Below are 25,214 nucleotides of genomic sequence, written 5' to 3'. Positions count from 1 at the left end.
GTAGCAGAGAGAACAGTCTATGACTAGGGTGGCTGGAGTCTTTGACAATTTTTGGGGTCTTCCTCTGACACTGCATGGTATAGAAGTCCTGATGGCAGAAAGCTTGGCCCCAGTGATGTACTGGGCCGTACGCACTACCCTCTGTAGTGCCTTGCGGTCGGAGGCCGAGCAGTTGCTATAGCAGGCAGTGATGCAACCAGTCAGGATGCTCTTGATGTTGCAGCTGTAGAACCTTTTTTGGATCTGAGGACCCATGCCAAATCTTTTCAGTATCCTGAAGGGGAATGGGCTTTGTCGTGCCCTCTTCACGACTGTCTTAGTGTGTTTGGTCCATGATAGTTTGTTGGTGATGTGGACACCAAGGACCTTGAAGCTCTCAACCTGTTCCACTACAGCCCTGTCGCTGAGAATGGGGGCATGCTCTGTCCTTCTTTTCCTGTAGTCCAACAAATCAAATTATATTTTAGATTTGAGATTCTTCAAAGTAGCCACCCTTTGCTTTGATGATAGTTTTGCACACTCTTGGCATTCTTCATGAGGTAGTCACCTGGAATGCATTTTAATATATAGGTGTTCCTTTGTTAAAAGTTAATTTGTGGAATTTCGTTCCTTCTTAATGCCTTTGAGCAATAAAGAATTTATATTACAGTATGTTAGACTTTAAATTTACAGACAGTCTCAGCTTGGTCACCAAATAATGATATATATATTTTTTAAATCTAGTATTGTATGCATTTCAATCCAACAGTCTTATTGTAACCTGTCACATTGTTGGCAAGCATGGCCATTACGACAAAAGCCAGTGCCAACGTCAAAAGGCATTCTTACTAGGGCTTTGAACATGATTATCATAGTTCACCTCATGTGGCATGTAATTCATGGAACTACACTGTGTGGCACATATGATCCTGGGGTAAAATTCCGTTACTCTGAACTGAATGCTTAATATCATAAAATACAGACAAGGAGGCTGATATCAATCATTGAACCAACTTTAATTAACATTCTTAAGTGCAGTGGTATAAAAACAAGGATTACAAGATGTGTATAAAGAATCTAACATGAAGTATATCATGTCTACTCTATCTCATGTCACACTTTCACAAAATGCCCTGGAATGGCTGCAGTGTAAGACAGTCAAGTGGAGTAACAAGTGTCACACCACCAAATTCCTCATTGTCTATGTCAGTTTAGCTACTGCATACCAGCTCTCCTGCCTGTTGGGGTTGAACTTTCCTAATCTGTCAGTGTTTCCCTTGAATCCTGTCTCAGTTCAGTCAGTGCTCATCCTGTCTGCTATCTACTTGCAGTACAGGTCATACTTCAGTTTAGCCCCCAGTTTAGTCCCTGCCAGGTGCTTCTCAAATGCTGTATCCATCTCCTGGCTTTGGGCTGGGCTGAAATGGTTCTTCCAGTCTCCTACTTCACCTGGGGAGGAAATACCCATTAAACACACATGAGCAAGACTAAAACACGTGATCAATGTAGAGCAAGTACATAACATAAGTTATCTTTAGATTACAGTTATTCATAGATTACAGTTGTTCATAACATAAATGATCTTTATATTACAGTTATTCATAGATTACAGTTGACCTAGTCTTTTAGGTAGTGTGAGGTAACCAACATATTATAAAATATAACTTTGCTTGATGATAAGATTACCTCAACCTCACACCTAAGACATGCAGTATACTGTAGTGAATGTGCATGGCGAGTATGAAACATACAGTATAATTACACAAATGTAACCCAGAAATCCCAGTCCACCAAGTTTAACGTTGGTGGTGTGATAATCATGTATGAAACTAACTAAACAAGTGTGCAACAGGCTTTTAGGAATGTGTATGGAGTGTGCTCTGCTATTATTATCCATTGTGATCAGTGGACAAAGCTGACATATGATTGCATTATATAACTAGCAGTCAATTAGATTAGCAAGTGGGAATGTTTTTTTATTTTTATATTTACACATTTGCGATCTCAATTAATCCTAATACACAATGGATAATATTATAAGTTGTAAAAAAAAAAAACTGTATTTGTATCCCTTAATAAGTTTCAGTGTGCTCAATATCACATATGCTGTAGAGGGCCATATATGACCCTTGGCCTGCTATACATGCGTGAATATCACGTATAAGCTGTTAAACTACCGGCCTAATGTTCAAAGACATGCCCAGCATGAGGCTGTCTGTTCAGCACAGGCATGTTAAGGTTGTGTGAGGTCATGTAGAAAGAGAGAAAGAGAGAAAGAGAGAGAGAGAGAGAGAGAGAGAGAGAGAGAGAGAGAGAGAGAGAGAGAGAGAGAGAGAGAGAGAGAGAGAGATATGTTCTCCTATGCTACCTATATCATACCTCTGCAGAGTGAAACAACACAAGTCAATGAACGACAGACTATATACTGCACTGTATTTAGGGGTAACAGTCATGGTTTGTTAGGCAGACAGACAGTAATTGATTAATGCATTCATCTTATAGGAGGTTACCAAAGGTTATTAGCTTTCTCTCCCTGAAAAGGACAAGGGTTGTTTTAGGAGGACCAGGAGACCTGAGACACGAGTCTGTATTTAAAGTTGACAGACATCATATATAGTGCCACATTTTCTGTCTCAGGTGGGTGGGATTAAACAAACACAGTCACTCTGGAACAAAGCTCCCTCATACAGCCCTCTCTCTCTCTCTCTCTCTCTCTCTCTCTCTCTCTCTCTCTCTCTCTCTCTCTCTCTCTCTCTCTCTCTCTCTCACTCTCTCTCTCCTCTCTCTCTCAACACAAACACCTTTCCTGAACAAGACGTTGCCCATCTGGCCGTGTGAGTCATTGGAGCTCTCCTTCATAGCGTTGAAGGTGCTCTTCTCTGCGATGGCCTGGATCTGAGGATCACTGAGACTGAAACCAAAGAACTCAGAGACCCTTCGCACACCTTCACTCAGGTCCTGGGTGGGTTACAATTAACAAGACAGAATGTAAATGACAAAAAGCAAACCTATCAAAAATATGGTCTGTATCCAAAACACAAGGAATGTTTGATACCTGTTTTAACTCCTCAAAGGTGACTATTATCACGTTAGGGTCATCCATTCTCTTCTCCCAGCCAAGTACATGGTCGAAATATGAACCCCAGGGAACTAGGAATAGGCACATACTATTCTGGTGAGGCTTTGTAATGTATAGATAGATACATCTCTTACTGTAATACCAATGACTCAAGTTGTATTTTTATATAAAGCAAACCCCAAAATATAAACCCAATGTTCATAAGGGCTCTTCAGACTATATACTGCACTGTATTTAGTTCATAAGGGCTCTTTATGTACCTTTTCCACTCATAAACTCTGAGAAGAAGCGGTCCCAGGACTCGGCAGTGGGTAGAAATGGGTTTTTGTTGGAGAAGTGATAGAAGGAAACCACTGTGTCTTTCGGGTTCCTGAATATCACCAGCATCTGTTTTTGATCAACAGAAGACCATAACATAATAATAATAACAGTGTATTTTTAGACTGATCCAGGCAGCCTGGTCTCATAGACTAGACGCAACATAGTAAACAAACATCACTCAAATATGTATGATATGTTATGTTTGGTGCGGTTACATAACACAAAGGTTAATATATACTGCTCAAAAAATAAAGGGAACACTTAAACAACACAATGTAACTCCAAGTCAATCACACTTCTGTGAAATCAAACTGTCCACTTAGGAAGCAACACTGATTGACAATAAATTTCACATGCTGTTGTGCAAATGGAATAGACAACAGGTGGAAATTATAGGCAATTAGCAAGACACCCCCAATAAAGGAGTGGTTCTGCGGGTGGTAACCACAGACCACTTCTCAGTTACTATGCTTCCTGGCTGATGTTTTGGTCACTTTTGAATGCTGGCGGTGCTTTCACTCTAGTGGTAGCATGAGACGGAGTCTACAACCCACACAAGTGGCTCAGGTAGTGCAGCTCATCCAGGATGGCACATCAATGCGAGCTGTGGCAAGAAGGTTTGCTGTGTCTATCAGCGTAGTGTCCAGAGCATGGAGGCGCTACCAGGAGACAGGCCAGTACATCAGGAGACATGGAGGAGGCCGTAGGAGGGCAACAACCCAGCAGCAGGACCGCTACCTCCGCCTTTGTGCAAGGAGGAGCAGGAGGAGCACTGCCAGAGCCCTGCAAAATGACCTCCAGCAGGCCACAAATGTGCATGTGTCTGCTCAAACGGTCAGAAACAGACTCCATGAGGGTGGTATGAGGGCCCGACGTCAACAGGTGGGGGTTGTGCTTACAGCCCAACACCGTGCAGGACGTTTGGCATTTGCAAGAGAACACCAAGATTGTCAAATTCGCCACTGGCGCCCTGTGCTCTTCACAGATGAAAGCAGGTTCACACTGAGCACATGTGACAGACGTAACAGTCTGGAGACGCCGTGGAGAACGTTCTGCTGCCTGCAACATCCTCCAGCATGACCGGTTTGGCGGTGGGTCAGTCATGGTGTGGGGTGGCATTTCTTTGGGGGGCCGCACAGCCCTCCATGTGCTCGCCAGAGGTAGCCTGACTGCCATTAGGTACCGAGATGAGATCCTCAGACCCCTTGTGAGACCATATGCTGGTGCGGTTGGCCCTGGGTTCCTCCTAATGCTAGACAATGCTAGACCTCATGTGGCTGGAGTGTGTCAGCAGTTCCTGCAAAAGGAAGGCATTGATGCTATGGACTGGCCTGCCCGTTCCCCAGACCTGAATCCAATTGAGCACATCTGGGACATCATGTCTCGCTCCATCCACCAACGCCACGTTGCACCACAGACTGTCCAGGAGTTGGCGGATGCTTTAGACCAGGTCTGGGAGGAGATCCCTCAGGAGACCATCCGCCACCTCATCAGGAGCATGCCCAGGCGTTGTAGGGAGGTCATACAGGCACGTGGAGGCCACACACACTACTGAGCCTCATTTTGACTTGTTTTAAGGACATTACATCAAAGTTGGATCAGCCTGTAGTGTGGTTTTCCACTTTAATTTTGAGTGTGACTCCAAATCCAGACCTCCATGGGTTGATAAATTGGATTTCCATTGATTATTTTTGTGTGATTTTGTTGTCAGCACATTCAACTATGTAAAGAAAAAAGTATTTAATAAGATTATTTCATTCATTCAGATCTAGGATGTGTTATTTTAGTGTTCCCTTTATTTTTTTGAGCAGTGTATATATATTTTTTATATATATACTGTGTATATAATTTTTTCAAGGGGTAGATCAGCTTTAATATTGCAGATAGATTGTAGCTTCCATCAATGTAATTGTCTGCATAATTTCCAATTCCCCATATCTTTTTTTTGTAAATATATACACTACTGTTCAAAAGTTTGGGGTCACTTAGTAATGTCCTTGTTTTTGAAAGAAAAGTAAACAATTTGGTCTATTAAAATAACATCAAATTGATCAGAAATACAGTGTAGACATTGTTAATGTGGTAAATGACTACTGTATCTGGAAACGACAGATTTTTTTATGGAATATCTACATAGGCGTACAGAGGCCCATTATCAGCAACCATCACTCCTGTGTTCCAATGGCACGTTGTGTTAGCTAATCCAAGTTTATAATTTTAAAAGGCTAATTGATCATTAGAAAACCCTTTTGCAATTATGTTAGCACAACTGAAAACTGTTGTGCTGATTAAAGAAGCAATTCAACGGGCCTTCTTTAGACCAGTTGAGTGTCTGGAGCATCAGAATTTGTGGGTTCGATTACAGGCTCAAAATGGCCAGAAACAAAGACCTTTCTTCTGAAACTCGTCAGTCTATTCTTGTTCTGAGAAACGAAGGCTATTCCATGCGAGAAATTGACTGGCGGTTGGATTGGGGATGGAATCCGGAGGATAGGCTGGCCGACGACCCAATAAAAGTGCAGAACGCCTTCCAGAGCTGAGACAAGAACTGAGGACCACGGTCGGAGACAATGTCCTCTGGGAGTCCATGGATCCGGAAGACGTGCTGCACCATGAGCTGATCCGTCTCCTTGGCAGAGGGTAGTTTGGGGAGAGGGATGAAATGGGCGGCCTTGGAGAACCGATCCACTAACGTCATATTGACGGTTGCAATCAGAAGGAGGGAGCCCAGTGACAAAGTCCAGAGAGGTATGGGACCAGGGATGATGAGGGACAGGTACTGGCTGAAGGAAGCCAGAAGGAGCTTGCCGTGGAGTCTTGTTCTGAGCACACACAGTGCACGCGGCGACAAAGGCAGAGACGTCAGGAACCATTTTGGGCAACCAGAAATGTTGTCGGAGGAAGGCTAGGGTTCGATGGGAACCTGGATGACAGGTCAGCCTGGCGGAATGAGCCCATTCCAGGACCCGGGACCGGACTGAGTTTGGGACAAACAACCAGTCAGTCAGGCCCCCTTCAGGTTCAGGCTGGGAGCATTGTGCCTTGCGAACCAGGGTTTCAATACCCCAACCCACTGAAGCCGCAAGGCATATGAGGTAGGGAGAATGGTTTCGGAGACCGAGGGAGTGGCAGAGGAACTGTATAGGTGGGAGAGGGTGTCAGGCTTCATATTTTTGGACCCTGGGCGGTAGGAAATAGTGAAGTTGAATCTTGTAAATAACAAAGCCCACCGGGCCTGCCTGGACCAGGCGCTTGGCTGTACGGAGATATTCAAAAAAATGTATGGCCAGTTCAAACAAAAAAAGTCTGTTCTGCTCCTTCCAACCAGTGCCTCCACTCTTCCAGGGCCATCTTGACAGCCAGAAGTTCTCGGTTGCCTACGTCGTAGTTCCTTTCTGCCGGATTGGGACGATGGGACAGGAAGGCACAGGGATGGAGCTGGTCCTGGGCAGATCGCTGGGACAGGATTACCCCCACTCCAACATCAGAAGCATCAACCTCTACCACAAATTGACGACACGGGTCCGGATGGACAAGGATGGGTGCAGTGGTGAACCGATGCTTCAGGTCCACAAAGGCTCTGTCAACAGCTGGAGACCATGTGAAAGGTACTTTGGGAGAGGTGAGTGCAGAGAGGGGGGCCGCCAGGGTGCTGTAGCCCCGAATGAAACGATGGTAGAAGTTGGCGAACCCCAGGAAACGTTGTAACTGCACCCTGGACGTAGGTTGAGGCCAATCTACCACTGCTTTCACCTTTTCAGAATCCATTTGGACATTTCCATCAGCAATGCCATATCCCAGAAAGGAGATTGTAGAGCGGTGGAACTCACAAACAACTGGTTCTCCAGGAGGCGCTGAAGGACTTGTCTGAGATGGAGAATGTGTTCTTGGGCAGACTGGGAAAAATCTGGATGTCGTCAAGGTAGACGAACACAAAACAATTTAGCATGTCCCGGAGCACATCGTTTACCAGGGCCTGGAAGACAGTGGGGGAGTTTGTGAGTCCAAACGGCATGACCTGATACTCATAATGTCTGCTGGCTGTGTTAAATGCTGTCTTCCACTCATCTCCTTCGCATATCCGAACCAGGTGGTAGGCATTCCGAAGGTCCAGCTTGGAAAAAATGGTGGCCCGCTGGAGAGGTTCAAAAGCCGAGGAGAGGAGTGGTAGGGGGTAACGATTCTTGATCGTTATATCATTAAGACCCCGGTAGTCAATACACGGCCGCATGGTCTTGTCCTTCTTCTCCACAAAGAAAACCCTGCACCGGCAGGAGATGCAGACGGACGGATGCCTCCAGTAGCCAGATAATCCTCAATGTACTCCTCCATGGCCTTGGTCTCCGGACCGGATTGAGGATATAGCCGACCATGTGGTGGTGTGGTGCTGGGGAAGAAATCAATGGCACAATCATAAGGACGGTGCGGGGGAAGATAAGTAGCACGTGCCTTATTGAATACCTCCAGGAGGTCATGGTACTCAGTGGGAACAGCAGAGACATCCAAAGCTTTGCTTATGCTCTGAAGAGGACATCTCGGGGACGGCTGTGCCGCTTTAAGGCAATGGGAATGACAAAACGGGAGCTTGTGGTCCAGTCAATAACAGGGTTGTGTTTTTGGAGCCAAGAAAATCCCAGAACAACAGGAGCATGGGGTGAATCGATGAGGAGGAACTGTATGGTCTCACTGTGGTTTCCTGAAACCCTTATCTGAATGGGCACTGTGCTATGGGTGACTCTTCCAATTGAATTTCCGTCCAGTGCCCTTGCATCCATGGAGACAGAGAGAGGTTGAGTGGGAATACCTAATTCAGAAACCATGGTAGCATCCATAAAACTTTCATCAGCCCCAGAGTCAATGAGCACCCGGAGAGACTTAGACTGGTCTCCCCACAGCAGAATCACAAAAAAAGGTGTACGGGTGATGGGAATTAGGGAACTCCCAGTCTGGCTCACCAGAGTACTTGTACCCACTAGAGAAAAGGGTTTCTTGACAGGGCAGGTGGCTATATAATGTCCCACACCTCCACAGTACAGACAACAGTTAGAACTCAGCCTACGTGAGTGTTCCCCAACCGATAATCTAGCTCTTCCCAGTTGCATGGGCTCTGGAGTATCCATCTCACCTGTCGCCAATGATTCTCGAGGAACCTCGGGTGTTTTCGGCTGTCCTCGGAAATACACACTTTGGGCATTTCCGGATTCCTTAGGGCAGACGAGTGTTCCCGATGAACAAGAGTTCCCGAGGACCAACCTCTTCTCACACCGGTGTTCTCATAAGCGAGCTCATCCTTTATCACCTCCGAGAGCCCGTGGAGGAAGGTGTCTAACAGAGCCTCCGGATTCCAGGAACTCTCGGCGGCCAATGTGCGGAAATCTACTGCGTAGTCTGCCACACTACCGGAGTTCTGACGTACCTGCAGTAGTTTTCGAGCCGCCTCCCTCCTGGGCACCTGGAAAATCGAAAACCTTCCTCACCTCTGCCATAAATTCCTCCAGGCTATGGCACACAGTGGATTGCTGCTTCCACACAGCTGTCGCCCAGGAGAGCGCTCTTCCGAACATTAGCGTGATTAAATACGCTATCTTCGATCGGTCCGCTGGGAACAAAGAGGGCTAGAGTTCGAAAATGAGGGAGCACTGGGAAAGGAATGCCCTGCAGGTACCAGGATCACCTGCATAACGCTCCGGAGGAGGTAAGCAGGGTTCTCAGGGAGCCGGGTAGGTTGAAACAATCCACAACTAGTAGAAAGGTTACTGGGTGGTTGGGAGGTCTCAGATGTGGCGTGCTGCCTATGAGCTACTTCACGGATTTGCTCCATTATCGCCTTAAACCCTTGGTCGTGCCGTTCCGTCAGGGAACGAAGCCCTTCCAAAAGGTGCCGAAGTAGCTCCTCATGCCTCCCAATGGTGGCTCCCTGCAGGGAGACAACATGACCGAGCTGATCCAAGTCTGCTGGGTCTGTCATGGCCAGTTCGTACTATAAGGGCACAAGGCGAGACCCAAATGCAGACACAGGAGGCAGATGGTTGCGCTCCAATATTTATTATGACAAAAGGGGTAGGCAAAAGGCAGGTGAGAATTCAGGCGAGAATTCAGAAACCAGGTCAGAGTCCAAACAGTACCAGGCTCGAGGTCTGGAGCAGGCAGTGTGATCAGGCAGGCGGTCTCAGATTCAGGACAGGCAAGGGTCAAAACCAGGAGAGAGAGAAATGAGAGACTGGGAAAGCAGGAACTGAGAAACAAGAACGCTGGTTGACTTTACAAACAAGACGAACTGGCACAGAGAGACAGGAAACACAGGGATAAATACACCAGGGAAAATAAGCAACACCTGGAGGGGGTGGAGACAAGCACAAGGACAGTTGAAACAGATCAGGGCGTGACAATTGGAGTAAACTAATGAACAACAACACTTAGGCTTCTACTTCCAGCTTATACGTACTATAAACATTTTACACAATCTATTTTACAATAATTATCTTTTGTTTGTTTGTACTCCAATCCTTCCGCTACCCTCAACCCCTCCGATCTATTTCTGAAAACCATCCAGTTTGATGGTTCTATTTGCCATATATTTTTAACTGTGCTGTTTCACAAAAGTTCCGAGCCTTTTTTACGGACACGGTATATTTTATAGAATATTACTTTAAGGCAAAACCAAAAGGAAGGTGGTTGGATGGGTAAGCATATAACGCGAACATTTAGAAATCCAAAGGTTGCATGTTACTACTTTTTAGCTACTTTGCAACTACTTAGCATGTTAGCTAACCCTTCCCCTAACCATAACCTTAACCCTTTAACCTAACTTCTAACTTCTAACTTCTAACCCTAACCTTAACCCCTTTCCCCTAGCCTAGCTAACGTTTGCCACAACAGATTGTAATTTGTAACATATCATACGAATTGTATTTTTTTGTTGTTGAGTTGAGTGGAGTGTGATTGTCTGCTGAATATTGTCCTACGTGTGTATGTTTTGTGCTTTGCTCTGTCTACCATGTTCTCTGTACAGTTTGTTCTTTGCAGTGTATATATTTATGTCTGTGTGGTACTCTGTCTGCAGAGAAACACTAGCTCTCACACTGCACAGGAAAAGCTTTGACTCTTACATAACAAGGGAATTACAAGTTGTTGTTTGGAGGAAGTTGTGGTAGAATTTCATATCACTCATATCAAAAGAGGAAGTTCTGTGGGCCCGAAGCATAAAAACACTGCTGGAAAAATAAACATGGTAATCGTGAGTTCCATCACAACAACACTTAGATACCAGGTTGAAAGTACATACCTTTGTTTTCTTTGTGGTGAAGGATGCAGGAATGTTATCTGGGTGCATGTGTGTCCCTAGAAATCTGGGGGACGGTGCTTTGTGAATAACCTGCAAGTTAGACAAGGCGTCCATTTAACGCTACATGAGCCACGGAATGCTTTTGCTCTTACGGTCATATACTGAACAGACACTGTGCATACAGGCATGTTATGTTGTTTTAGGCATAGGGGATCACAGGGAACCAATGTAAGAACAGTTACACACTCTTCAATCCTGACACAGCTGGCCATACAAAACACTGTTATATTATACCATCTCACTATATCCTCCATGTTAATTGCATTCGGTGTGAGAATCATGGGTGTATACTGTATACCACTCTTGTTGGATGAAGTTTAAGGTCTAGCTGTGCTAACATTTCCACACACAAGGGCTCATGAGGGCGTTCATTGGAGGCCACTCACAGCACGTGTTTGTAATTCACTAACATTCACTCATGGGCCTTAGTGGATCACAGCATGATTGCAACACATGCATCTAATTATTGTGACTAGTTACAGAACAGTAAAATGACATTATTGTTTGCCTGTGTAACAGATGGGGATCTGTGAAACTCACTCCTCAGCCTGAAGTGTCTCCACTTGCGCTGGTGAAGAGAAAGCGTTTCGGTGGCGCGACCTGTGTAAGATGCTTCAGGGGCGCAATCACATGTGTTTGCAAGGCAGAGGTCCTGGGTTGGAGCCTCTGTATGAGCCGAATCATTAGGAGCAGTACTTGCTAAGCAAGCAGCGTGATATCCTTTACACCTGACTGTTTGTGACATAAGTAGCATAGAGAACAGTGTCCTGACCTGACGTTGTGTCATGAAAACCTACTTTATGGACCTAAAGTGGGCTAAAAACTTCCCAATATAACTACAGCACCTCTTTATGCTACAGGGAATGTGTGCATTTGTGAACCATACAACCCCACACAACACATACACAGCATACCCAATTATTACACACAAAGCATATTCCATTATTTACACATTTTATTTATTTGAGGCAGACAAACCTGCAGTGTTGCTAAAACTACAGGGGAGTCAAGCAGTATAACACACCTGCTGCATTTCTGGCCCAAAGAACTCCATCAATGGAGGGATTTGGGACTCTGCTTTCTCACCAGTTGCTGCTGCCAGTATTTTACGAAGCACCGCCACCATCCAATTAAAACCTGCCAGAGACAGTGAACATTCAGGTCCATTAACATTTGAGCATAAGAGAAAGTTTTTCAATTTACACAAAGGGATCAGGAATAGAAAGGGTTAGTGTCCTTTGATATTCTTAAAAATGTTTCCCCACATTTCACAATTAGGCAAGAGTGAGTTCTAAGTTATTATCCCAAATATTTGTCATGTGAGTGGCAATCCGCTAAGGAGCAGTTTCCCAGAGACAGATTAAGTCTTGTCTTGGTATAAAAACCATTCTCAATTGAGAATCTCCATTGAAAGTTAATTTTAGTACAGAACTAGGCTTATTCTGGGTCTGGAAAACCAGCCCTTAGTGTTTTGTAATATCCATAAAATGGTTTCATGGACTGTGAAAGATACAGCTAAAAAAGAAACAGGGCTAACATCAATGAGGCCGTTTGAGGCTAAAAGGGGAGACAAGGTAAAGGGTGGGACACACCTTCAAAATCAGGATTTGAAATATACTCAGAGTGCTCTTTGCACTTTCTAAATTGCCCTTTACAATTTGCATTTTCCTTACAAGATTCTTTGAACGGTAGGCTATGTATGCTTTGAACTGTTTGAACTGTGTACTGAAGATTCCAAAAGGACCAAAGTAAAAGATATACCTTTTTTATACACCAAATTAACAATGTATAGGGCAGGCAGAGCCACGGGAGGTAGTGGTGCTTGGGGGTGCAGTAGCACCCCCTGTAGTGAAATGGTGAAATGACACCACTCCCTGCAGAAGAGGTGTAACAATTTGTGTTGTTGCAATGAAAACGACAAAACTATTTTTCCTTTGCACTATTGCTATAAATTATACTAGGATTGGGGTAAGGGAGAGAGAAAAAACATGGGATATTTATATAGGGACCCCATTCTTAGGGGTGCTCCCGAGTGGTGCATCAATCTAAAGCGATGCATCTCAGTGCTAGAGGCATCACTAAAGACGCTGGTTTGATTCCAGGCTGTATCACAACTGGCCATGATTGGGAGTCCCATAGGGCAGCACACAATTGGCCCAGCGTCATCCAGGTTATGGTCATTGTAAATAAGAATTTGTTCTTAACTCACTTGCCTAGTTAAATAAAGGTTAAATAAAATAACATCTCTGCATGGAAAGCTCTCAGCTCTGTTTTGTAAGTGGTGTGTTCATGATCTTATCTATTCTGTTGTGGGGGTTTGGAGTCGGAAACACGCTCTTCTGTACAACAGACAGTTTAGTTTGAGTTGAGTCGGGTTTCTCTCTCTCCCTCTGTTCCTCTCTCATCTTTTGCTCCCTCTTCTTTTCTCTCCCCCTTGTGGTGGATATTAAGTGATCTGGAGCATGCTCACAATAGTTTTCCACTTATATTTTCTATTAGTTTACAATTCTAAACTTGGCTAAAATGGGAACAATATAAAAAAAGGAGGATGAATTGCATAGCTGTCCATTTGTGCTCAGTTTAAATTGTAACAATCTTGTTTTTACTAATTTAGTTACAAAACCCATCTAATTTTCTCTCTCTCTCACTCTCGTTGTAATTATGCACTACAAAGACATGTACGGTCTGTTCACAACAGTCTATTTTGTTTTGCAAAAAGTCATGAGGTAAATTAACTTAGGCTGTAGTGAATACTGTTACCGAATATTGTCGGTAACTATGATTAGGCTACTCGTCACATTAGGAATCGTATACTATTGTTAGCCTGCAAGCGCTTTATTATAAAGGTGATTTTTTAAAAGATGATTTGGAGATAAAGTTTGGAAATGAAGGTCTCTTCAACCACATAAAATATGCACCCAAGCCAAGCTGAAATCTTATCAGAAACACGTTGGGTCTTTTTCACAGCTTTCTATTTCCTTACAACCAGTCAAATTGATGTACATTTTTAATTTTGCACAGAAAATCTTTCCCATCATTTTTTTTGTCATTCCATTTTCTCCCAGGTCCCTAAACGTCTTTGCTCCACGCAAGAAGCAGACATGACAGAGAAAACTTTACCAATGTCAACTAGATTGAAGTATTCATTCTATAATTTATGACATTATTCTTTATTTAGTCTAGGGAAACATATAATAACAGTAGAGAAGCTGCATGTATATGTATTATATACAAGTTGACTAACAAATAGCTTACCAAAATGTTGGAAATTATGAGCAGAAACATATAAAATGTAGTCAATTTTTATTTTTGCATCCCCTGTCAAAAAATCATGCCGCCATCTCTGACTAGCCTACAGCGCATTTTCTGTATATGTGGGTTAGGGTCAGGTGTGGACTTAAGATTTTCACTTCATCAGTTGCGGATGGGTTATTAGCAATTGCGGGCTGTTGAACAAACAGCTGACCCGCACACCACTAGTGTGTGTGTTATTTTGTCACGTCACTACGTGTACCTGTGTGTGTGTGCAATGTGCATTTGTGTGTTTGTAATACACATTGAGTCTGTATGTGTGGGTATATACCAGTATGTGTATTACGGTTAAATTAAAGATATATAATACATTCATAACACCTTTATTAAACTATTCATAACCCGCTTTGTGAATGTTGCAGTATCATTTATAACAACCTGTATAACACATTTATACAATATCATTCATAAGGAACCTTCAAAAGAAAAGTATTTCTTTCATTACAGCATTACAATTTATTTTATTAGAAATATATTGTGGGGGTGAGCTGGACAGTTGCTGGTGTTACTGCCTGTGTTAGACCTGCTGAGCTAAAGCCAAGTCATTAGCTTGTGGAGCTAATGCAAGTCTCAGGCAAGGTTGCTCGACATATTACAATGACACCAATTGCACTGGTGCCCTCCAGACCTGGGTTTATATAGTATTTGAAATCTTTCCAGTACTTTGAGGGTTTGCCTGGAGTGCCAGAAGAATTCGCACTTTTGGCACTATTCCATTGGTTCCATTGCGCCAGGAAAGCACAATCATCAAGTACATTGAGTTAAAGCATTTGAAATATAGGGCGAACAATTTACACCCACGTCTGGCTTCATTGTGGACTTGAGCCAGGCATATAAACCCAAGGAATATATACTGAACAAAAATACTGTATGAACTCAACATGCAACAATTTCAATTATTTTACTGAGTTACAGTAAAATCATTAAACTGAAATAAATTCATTAGTCCCTGATCTATGGATTTCACATGACTGGGCAGGGGTGCAGCCATGGGTGGGCTTGGGAGGGCATAGGCCCACCCACTTGGGAGACAGGCCCAGGCAATCAGAATTCGTTTTTCCCCATAAAAGGGTGCACTGAAACGATCCCACAGGTGAATAAGTCGAATGTGGAGGTCCTGGGCTGGCATGGTTACACGTGGTCGGCGGTTGTGAGGCCGATTAGACGTACCGTTAAATTTTCTAAAACAACATTGGATGCGGCTTATGATAGAGAAATTAACATTCAATTCTCTGGCAACAACCCTGGTGGACATTCCTGCAGTCAGCATGCCAATTGCACACTCCCTCAAAACGTGATACATCTTTGGCGTTGTGTTGTGTGACAAAACGGCATATTTTAGAGTGGCCTTTTATTGTATCCAGCACAAGGTGCACCTGTGTAAAGATCGTGCTTAACACTTTTTTGGTTACTACATGATTCCATATGTGTTATTTCATAGTTTTGATGTCTTCACTATTATTCTACAATGTAGAAAATAGTTAAAATAAGAAAGACCCTTGAATGTATCACATTTTAGGGAGGACCCAGATGCAGACAGTGTCAAAGTAACACAAGTTTATTACTAGATCAGGGGCAGGCAAAACGACAAGTCAAGGGCAGGCAGAGGTCAGTACTCCAGATCAGAGTCAAAAGGTACAGAACGGCAGGCAATCTCAGGGGCAGGCAGAGGACAATAATCCAGGGCGGTGTGACAAGGTACAGAACCACAGGCAGGCTCAGGGTAGGCAGAATGGCCAAACCGTGAAAACTAGAAAACAAGAACTATAGAAAAAGACAGGAGCAAGGGGAAAACCGCTGGTAGACTTGACGGACAAAACAAACTGGCAACAGACAAACAGAGAACACAGGTATAAATACACTGGTGATAATTGGGAAGATGGGCGACATCTGGAGGGGGGTGGAGACAAGCACAAAGACAGGTGAAACAGATCAGGGTGTGACAGAATGAGTAGGTGTGTCCAAACTTTTGACTGGTACTGTAGACCTTCTCCCTGTGCACACCCTCCATGAATATTGCAACACCAACGTTTGATTGAACATACATTTTGTGAGAAACGTAATCATAGTAATGTTTGTTTGTTTGTGAGAGAAATCTGATATTGCTGCTAACAACTGAAGTTTGTCTTGAAGGACAGATGTGTGGAGCTCTTAGACCTTAAGATGTTGTTTGGAAATGATGTAAGCCTATGGAGATTGTGCTATTTTTGTGGCTCTGAAACTAAAATAAATTGTTGCATCGCTTCAGTTGTCTGTCCTTGATGCAAAGAACCTGTGCTTAGTTTAGTCCCAAGGACCTCACCTTGTGTATAAAAAGGTGGCGTATTGTCTGCTAGTACAGGAATAGATATGTGTAAATCTCCCATGTTAGATTGGGAGTAGCGTGATTGAAGTCTGGACTTTGCCTGTGCCTCTCAAGGACTTTCACATTCTTATTCTGAAGCCATTCCAGTGTTGCTTTGGCTGGATGCTTGGGGTTATTGTCCTGTTGGAATGTACATCTTTGCCCCAGTCTAAGGTTGTTTGCCCTCTGCAGTAGGTTCTCATTAAGGATTTGCCTATATTTGACTCTATTAATTGTTCCCTCTATCCTTACTAGTCTCCCAGTCTCTGCTGCTGAAAAGCATCCCCATTGCATGGTGCTACCACCACCATGCTTCACGGTAGGGATGGTGTTAGACAGGTGATGATCTGTGCTGGGTTTTCTCCAGACATAGTGCTTTGCATTCAGGCCAAAGAGTTCAATTTGTCTCATCAGACCACAGAATCTTTTGCCTTATGATGTCAGAGTCTGTCACTTGCCTTTTTTCAAACACCAGGCGTGCTGTCATGTGCCTTTTTCTCAGGAGTGGCTTCCGTCTGGCGACTCTCCCATAAAGCACAGATTGGTGAAGTGCTCTAGACACTGTTGTCCTTCTGGCAGGTTCTCCCATCTCAGCCAAGGAACTCTGTAGCTCTGTCAGAGTGGTCATTGGGTTCTTGGTCACCTCCCTGTGCCTGACTAAGGTCCTTCTTGCCCAGTTGCTCACTTTGGTCGGACGGCCAGCTCTAGGCAGTGTCTAGGTAGTTCCATATTTTTTCAATATCCCAATGATGGAGACCACTGTGCTCTTGGAATCTTTCATCACTCTAGAAATTGTTTTATACCTTTCCCAGATACTGTCAGAGTTCCAAAAGTATTCGAAAGTGACTATACAATGAAGTTCAAGGAACTGTCCTTAGATCTCCGAGATAGAATTGTATCTCAGAGATCTACGGACAGATCCTTGGACTTTGTGGTATAGTTTCTGCTCTGACATGAACTGTCAACTGTGGGACCGTATATAGACAGGTATGTTTCTTTCTAAATCCTGTCCAAACAATTGGATTGGCCACACGTAGACTCCAATAAAGTTGTAGCGACATCTCAAGGATGATCAAAGGAAATTGGATGCACCTGAGCTCAATTTGGAGTTTCATAGCAAAAGGGTGTTATATACTTAGTGCCATGCAAAAGTATTCATCCCCCTTGGCGTTTTTCCTATTTTGTTGCATTACAACCTGTAATTTAAATCGTTTTTTTATTTGGATTTCATGTAATGGACATACACAAAATAGTACAAATTGTTGAAGTGAAATTTAAAAAATCACTTGTTTCAAAAAAAATTTTTTATAATAATGGAAAAGTGGTGCGTGCATATGTATTCACCCCCTTTGCTATGAAGCCCCTAAATAAGATCTGGTGCAACCAATTACCTTCAGAAGTCACATAATTAGTTAAATAAAGTCCACCTGTGTGCAATCTAAGTGTCACATGATCTGTCACATGATCACAGTATACATTCACCTGTTCTGAAAGGCCCCAGAGTCTGCAACACCACTGAGCACCACCAAGCAAGCGCATGAAGACCAAGGAGCTCTCCAAACAGGTCAGGGACAAAGTTGTGGAGAAGTACAGATCAGGGTTGGGTTATAAAAAAATATCTGAAACTCTGAACATCCTACGGAGCATCATTAAATCTATTATTAAAAAATTGAAAGAATATGGCACCACAACAAACCTGCCAAGAGAGGGCCGCCCACCAAAACTCACGGACCAGGCAAGGAGGGCATTAATTAGAGAGGCAACAAAGAGACCGAAGATAACCCTGAAGGAGCTGCAAAGCTCCACAGCGGAGATTGGAGTATCTGTCCATAGGACCACTTTAAGCCGCACACTCCACAGAGTTGGGCTTTACGGAAGAGTGGCAGAAAAAAAGCCATTGCATAAAGAAACAAATAAGCAAACACGTTTGGTGTTCGCCAAAAGGCATGTGGGAGACTCCCCAAACATATGGAAGAAGGTACTCTGGTCAGATGAGACTAAAATTGAGCTTTTTGGCCATCAAGGAAAACTCTATGTCTGGCGCAAACCCAACATCTCTCATCTCCACGAGAACACCATCCACAGTGAAGCATGGTGGTGGCAGCATCATGCTGTGGGGATATTTTTCATCGGCAGGGACTGGGAAACTGGTCAGATTTGAAGGAATGATGGATGGCGCTAAATACAGGGAAATTCTTGAGGGAAACCTGTTTCAGTATTCCCGAGATTTGAGACTGGGACGGAGGTTCACCTTCCAGCGAGACAATGACCCTAAGCATACTGCTAAAGCAACACTCGTGTGGTTTAAGGGGAAACATTTAAATGTCTTGGAATGACCTAGTCAAAGCCCAGACCTCAGTCCAATTGAGAATCTGTGGTATGACTTAAAGATTGCTGTACACCAGCGGAACCCATCCAACTTGACGGAGCTGGAGCAGTTTTGCCTTGAAGAATGGGCAAAAATCCCAGTGGCTAGATGTGCCAAGCTTATAGAGACATACCCCAAGAGACTTGCAGCTGTAATTGCTGCAAAAGGTGGCTCTACAAAGTATTGACTGTGGGGGGGGGGGGGTGAAGATTTATGCACGCTCAAGTTTTCAGTTTTTTTGTCTTATTTCTTGTTTGTTTCACAATGAAAAAATATTTTGCATTTCAAAGTGGTAGGCATGTTGTGTAAATCAAATGATACAAACCCCCCCAAAATCTCTATTAATTCCAGGTTGTAAGGCAACAAAATAGGAAAAATGCCAAGGGGGTTGAATACTTTCGCAAGCCACTGTAAATAAGATATTTCTGTATTTAATTTTCAATACATTTCAAAAGATTTCTCCAAAAAAAATTCACTTTGTCATTATGGGGTATTGTGTGGATAATAAAATCATATTTAATCCATTTCGAAATCAGGCTGTAACACAACACAATGTGGAATAAGTCATGGGGTATGACTACTTTCCAAAGGCATTGTATATATGTGGTTAGTTGTTATATTGAGTAGTGTCAAATAAGTGCATATATTTGTCCTATAATGAAGTTGCATGTTCACAACAGAGAATACAGCACTCCTTCTCTCCATATGAAGTTCCTAGTCAGACTCTTCTTTCACTTGTTATTAGTAACCTTTATTCATGTAGTTAAACTCATCTGTTTCTCTATGACCGTGTAGAAGTGGGAACATGACCATCTCAGTAGATGGCAAGGTGTAGGTGTATTCAAAGAACATCTGGATTCTGTGTCTTGATATTGTGGCATCTGGATCAAAATGATCCTATTCCGATCCTTTAAAAAAAACTGTCTCAAAATCGGATAAAAAAAGGGGATTACACAATCCAGATCATTATTATCCAGAATAAATATTTTTAAGACTAGGCCCTGAGGCTTACCCGGTGCTCCCAGACTGTTGCATAAATCGTGTGTCAGGGGGTTGGGTACCGTGGCAGCAAAAATACAAACTTCCTTTGTAATTATAAATAAAGAGCTATTCAAAGGATGTTTTATTTTGAAAGTTCCTTACGAATGATTTTGAATAAATTTGTAATAACGGTTGTTATGAATGATATTGCAACACTCATAAAGGTGTTATAACTGGTGTCATAAAGATGTGTCGTGTCTTTGGCTATGGCGGATTAAGTGATATGACATGCTATTCTATAAAATCATTTCTTTGTAATTAATATTACCTGATTCAGCTAATCATGTAAATGTAATTATCTAGAAAGTCGGGGCACCACGAAAGAGTGTTTATAGAGCTGTTATCTTTCGAATAAACTCTTAAAGACCTAGTAATATTTTACATCAATAGCAGTCAATATTAATCGTCACCTTATTTCAGTCTCATCTGAAAGTTGTAAATTCTTGGTTATCTCCACGAACCCTGGCTAACAAGTTGAATCAGCAATACAAAATTGGGTTTAATTATTTATTTACTAAATACCTAACTAATCACATAGAATTACATATACACAGAATGCAAATTATGTTATACAGAAAACGTCCCTGGTGGATGGAACCTGTATGACGGCTGGTTACACAAAGAGTCCAGTGTGGCTCAGTTGGTAGAGCATGGTGTTTGCAACACCAGGGTTGTGGGTTTGATTCCCACGGGGTACCAGTACGGAGAAAAAATTTATGAAATGTATGCATTCACTACTGTAAGTCACTCTGGATAAGAGCGTCTGCTAAATGACTAAAATGTAAATGTAGGCTTGAATGAAAGAGCGGGAAGACTGAGGAACAAAGGGAGAAGCTATGCTATCGTAAATACAGTATGCATTCTAAATTACCGCCCATTTGGAAAAGGAAAATGCAATAAATATTTACTCTGAGCTGCGCTTCGGTAAGCTGGCCATGTTGGCCAACAGATATCTTCCTGTCCTCGGGAAGAATGTCACTGGTGGTAAATTGGATACGTTGTAGTATCGTCGTTGTGTGTTAGACTGGGTAGGTCGTCCGTCCTTTCCTAGCCCACGTTTACAGTGGCCGCTGCTAACTCAACGACTAGGAGGTATCACTTCTGTAGTGAATAAGAGTTCAAAGTTCATACCATTCACAACCAAAGCTCACGCTGAGGTTGGCTTCGTTCTGTAGTTATTATCTGAATCCTTCTGACATCGGACCGTCGCCCTAATGTACCCGGAACAGAAAGTTATTCGCCCTTTTAACGCAGAGGCTGCAGGCCTCGCGTACTCGGAACAGAAGGTGACATTTTCGTCAAGGGCTTATATAGTGGAGGGAGAGAAGGGTGTGTTTCATAGTTTATAACCAATGTCTCTTCACAGGGGCGGGCCACTGATTGAGCAGAGCTCTAACCATATGAAAACTCAATTCTCTCATTTGGAAGCTAAAATTACATTTAATCTTTTCACAAATAGTGTCATATTTAAACATTTAAATTGCACAACATTTCCATGTGAATCTGATAACTAGAATGTGTAGACTTTCCCAGATACAGTTTATGTCGTCCTTTCATCAGTCAGAATGTCTCAGATGACAACCGAACTGATATCATATTCATTAAGTACCAACACATATTTTCAACTGGTTCTATTACCGAAATGTGGTTCCTTTCCCCCCACTTGTTTGATGTTCCCAGACTCTCTGTGTTTAACAAAGGCTATTCAAGAGTCCTTCAGTAGAGTCAGAGAGAGAGGGAAGGGAGAAAGGTATTTATGGGGGGGTCATAAACCTTACCCACAGGCCAATGTCATGATAGTTGTTATGTATACCCCCTTCATATAAAGTGTTACCTGTGCTTCTGTGTGTGTGTGTGTGTGTGTGTGTCTGTGTGTCTGTCAATGTGTGCTTGTGCGTGTGTGTGTAAGAGAGCGCATTGGTTTGTGTGTGTATTTTCAATAGGTGGAGAGTGGTATGTGCATTCAAATAAGGGAAATGATACATACCATTTTTTATTTTAGTACGGTATAAGATGATCGGTTGTACATACTTTGGCTATTAATCCAAAAAGTTGTTACATGGTATTACATTAACCGGTTTTATTACATTATAAATATTAAAGTTATTACATGAACCGTTGTTACAAGGGGGCCTCTATGTCTGCAGCATGTAGAGTGGCCTGTGTTAAATTCAACATTCATCAACACTGATTGCTTATCTTAAATCGCTCTATAGTGTGCAGAGGAAAGAACTGACAAAGCGAGCAAAACTGGCTGCAAATTTGGGTTTTAATAGCAAGGTTAAAACCAGAAACAGACTTTATTGCAACCAATTTTGCCTGCCGGGGAGGCCCTACCCCAAAGCACACAGATCATATTCTGAAAGTCCAAATGCTCAGAGGCCCATCCATTGTGAAATTGAATTATAGGTCACTTTTGTAAGAGAATACCCCAAACCCACTCAGCAAATCAAAAACCTTTTGTATGACTTTGAATACACGCTGCAATAAAATGGCATACACTATGAGCTATGAGTAAGACAACACTATAAGATGAATTGTCCCAATTGTATAATGAACTTGAATTTTGAACCTTATGTAGGTAAGGCCATAGAGTAGACAACTGAAGACCAAGAGGAACACTCCTTATTTTACTGATTAAACTTGATATAATAGTAAAATCAAATCAGAAATCGAATCATATTGTATCTGTCACATGTTTCGTAGACAACAGGTGTAGACTAACAGTGAAATGTTACTGACGGGTCTTTTTCCAACAATGCAGAGTTAAAGATTAAAAGATAAGATACAAAATAAAAATGTAAATAGTGACACTGTGAATAACGAGTAAAAATAACATGGCTATATAGTGAATGACTACTAGAAAAGGTAAATGCTTAATCAATATGCCCATTGCCCAAGGGTGACCATCTAAATGTTTAACAGTATTTTCACATTCAAATATTTTTGACTTACCACATTTGGGATATGCAACTAACATTACATCATCTGCTCTTGCTTCCAGCCTTTCCATAGCCTTCAGGTTCTCCACTGGACTCATGATGACAGGGTACAGCACTCCATTATATCTGTACAACTTATCCTCCTCCTTCATATCTTTAGCCAGTTCCATTTTGGCTGAGAAAGAGCTACTCATTTTGGATAATACTGCAGAAAATCTCAAGGTAAAGAAAATTCAGTTTCCACCGCTAACAGGCATCCAGTGTATTTGTGCAGCTGGACGGCCACGAGCTCCGCTCTGTGTATGAGTGTGGGTGTGTGAATGTGGGTGTGTGTGTGTGTGAGAGAGAGAGAGAGAGAGAGAGTACAGTAGGAGGAGAAGGAGGCATGTCCTTCAAAGATAGCGCTTGTGTGAGAAGCAGGAGTTTCCTGGTTTCTGTAGGGGAGCATGGAAAATCTGGTGTCCTGTGTGATTGATGGGGAGATGCCTGTGCAATACAAACCAGATGGGAGGGACTGCTAGAGCTAAGACTACAGTAGATCATTGAATGGAAGGAACTATTTGGGTAGGGTATCCAAAGACAGCTGGCCAATATCTGTCCAATGTTGCATGGAAGTAAACTATTTCTATTACATAATTTTCTTTCCTAAGCGTCTAAACAACACCGTTCTATCTGACAGTGAACATACTGTAAATGAATCACTTTGAGAGAATGCTGTGTATCCCTTGCTACACATTTTTGCCATTATGTAAATAGGGAGTGTTTGAAATATCTCAGATGTTGAAATGTCCTGCCACAAGTGTTTTTTATAAACAATACCTATGTGGATGTATTTCCCTTAGAATCTAGTGGCCCCTATAGCTTCATCCACTCAAAGGCAAAAGTAAAAACTGTTGCCTCATTCACATTTTTTACTGTCACTTGATTAACCGTTTCTGTACAATGTGACTATTCATGCCTATAGAAATAAGCAAATAAGCTTCCTCTCTGGCCTCCCTCTCGGTTTCACTGCAAAGTGTATCATGCTGTAATCTCAGTATGCATACATCATTAATTATCCCTTTTAGGTTGTTGTTGTTGGACTATTCTTTACTGAGACATCCATACAGGGAAAATAAAGACACCCGATCAACCCATAAAAGCCCAAAACAGGCCTAGTTTATTTAGGCCTAGTTGTATGCGGTACAGGCTTAGTGGTGAAAGTGTGCATTGGATGAGATTTGAACATGATGTGATATGTTATGACTGTGGTTATTCTGACCCTGCTGATGTACCATCGACAGGACCGATACTCTTTTTCTGGATGACTTAGACAGGTTACATACTGTATACCACCCACCCACCCACTCACACAGAGCACTATAATGAAACGACTCAAGTGCACATAACGGTGTTTTATCACCAAAAGCTGCACAGCACCCAGACTCTAACTCACCTTGACACATGTCAAAGCCTATTGGAGAGAAAGCGGTGACTGCGTTTCAAAAGATGAGGTCCTCCTTTCCAAGCAGCCAGTCAGGAGATGTGCCCTGTGCTAAACATAAGAAGCTCTAGCAGGCCTCCAGTCTCTCCAAGTGACTACAGGACTTACAACGGCTGGATGACCAAGTGAATCCAGTGAGTGCGGATGTGAATCTGAACAGAAACAACACAGCCTTCTCCCATAGCTCTGCAGTGTTGTAGCAAGCACATAACACTGTGATAACCTGGGGAGAAATAATGTAAACCGACTGTATGAGGTGCCGAGATACAGAGTGAAATACAGAGTAACAGTAGAACCAAACTGAACCATCACTGGCATGCAATTGTTCAAGTTCATGGATCACTCAAAATTGTCTCCCACTGCTGACAAGTGTTTGGCAGTCAAGTTAGCCTTGATTCACTGTGAAAGCCCATTTGTGTGGGACTGTATTATGTAAAGACAGTAAAAGAGAGATACATTGTCTGTATGAGGGAGTCAAAGGTTTAAGGATCTGCTAATATTGCTCTTGTATTAGACAAGAGCTGTTGTCACCCAGCTGAATCACATAGCCTGCTGTTGAATAATCATTCAGCACTTTGCTTTGTGTTATGTGTATTATTTGTATTATTATTTTAAGTCTTTGTAGCTGCAGAATAATGCTTACACCCACACTATGTGTTTCCAATTATACAACAAGTTAAGTTGCTGGTCACACGCAACGTGATTATATCTTCTATTTTATTACTGCAGAATCCGAAGAATGTAGTAGGCACATGACTATTGTGGTGGTCAACCAAGAAAAAAGGGGTGTGAGCAGATCTGGGTCCAGATTTACTGGGCTTTTGCACCTGTTCAACTTTTCTTTGATATTATTTCTAGAATCAATAATTAAAAAAAAATAACAATTAAGGATGAAAGACTCATATAAACACAGTTTCATGTTTGTTTGTTTTTCATTGTTATCTACTTGGTTGGTCACATATTTTGCTAACTATTTGTGTAAACTAAATACTATATAGTA

The 25,214-nt window shown here is 42.6% G+C and overlaps 1 protein-coding gene across 1 annotated transcript; it reads right to left on the bottom strand.

Moving 5' to 3' along the window:
- Positions 1 to 976: 976 nt before the first annotated feature.
- On the bottom strand, positions 977 to 23,065 carry LOC106608097 (sulfotransferase 6B1). The gene is made up of 7 exons (XM_014205812.2): positions 22,745 to 23,065; positions 11,749 to 11,861; positions 10,665 to 10,754; positions 3,319 to 3,445; positions 3,035 to 3,129; positions 2,781 to 2,937; positions 977 to 1,428 (listed from the first exon to the last, which is right to left on the bottom strand). Exons 1-7 carry the CDS (start codon positions 22,923 to 22,925, stop codon positions 1,301 to 1,303), a joined length of 891 nt encoding a protein of 296 aa, XP_014061287.1. The 5' UTR covers positions 22,926 to 23,065; the 3' UTR covers positions 977 to 1,300.
- Between the last annotated feature and the right edge of the window lie 2,149 nt (positions 23,066 to 25,214).

This window comes from Salmo salar, chromosome 01 (genome assembly GCF_965601325.2).
Source record: "Salmo salar chromosome 01, fSalSal1, whole genome shotgun sequence".
NCBI lineage: Eukaryota > Metazoa > Chordata > Actinopteri > Salmoniformes > Salmonidae > Salmo > Salmo salar.
This window is presented reverse-complemented; position numbering and strand designations above follow the sequence as displayed.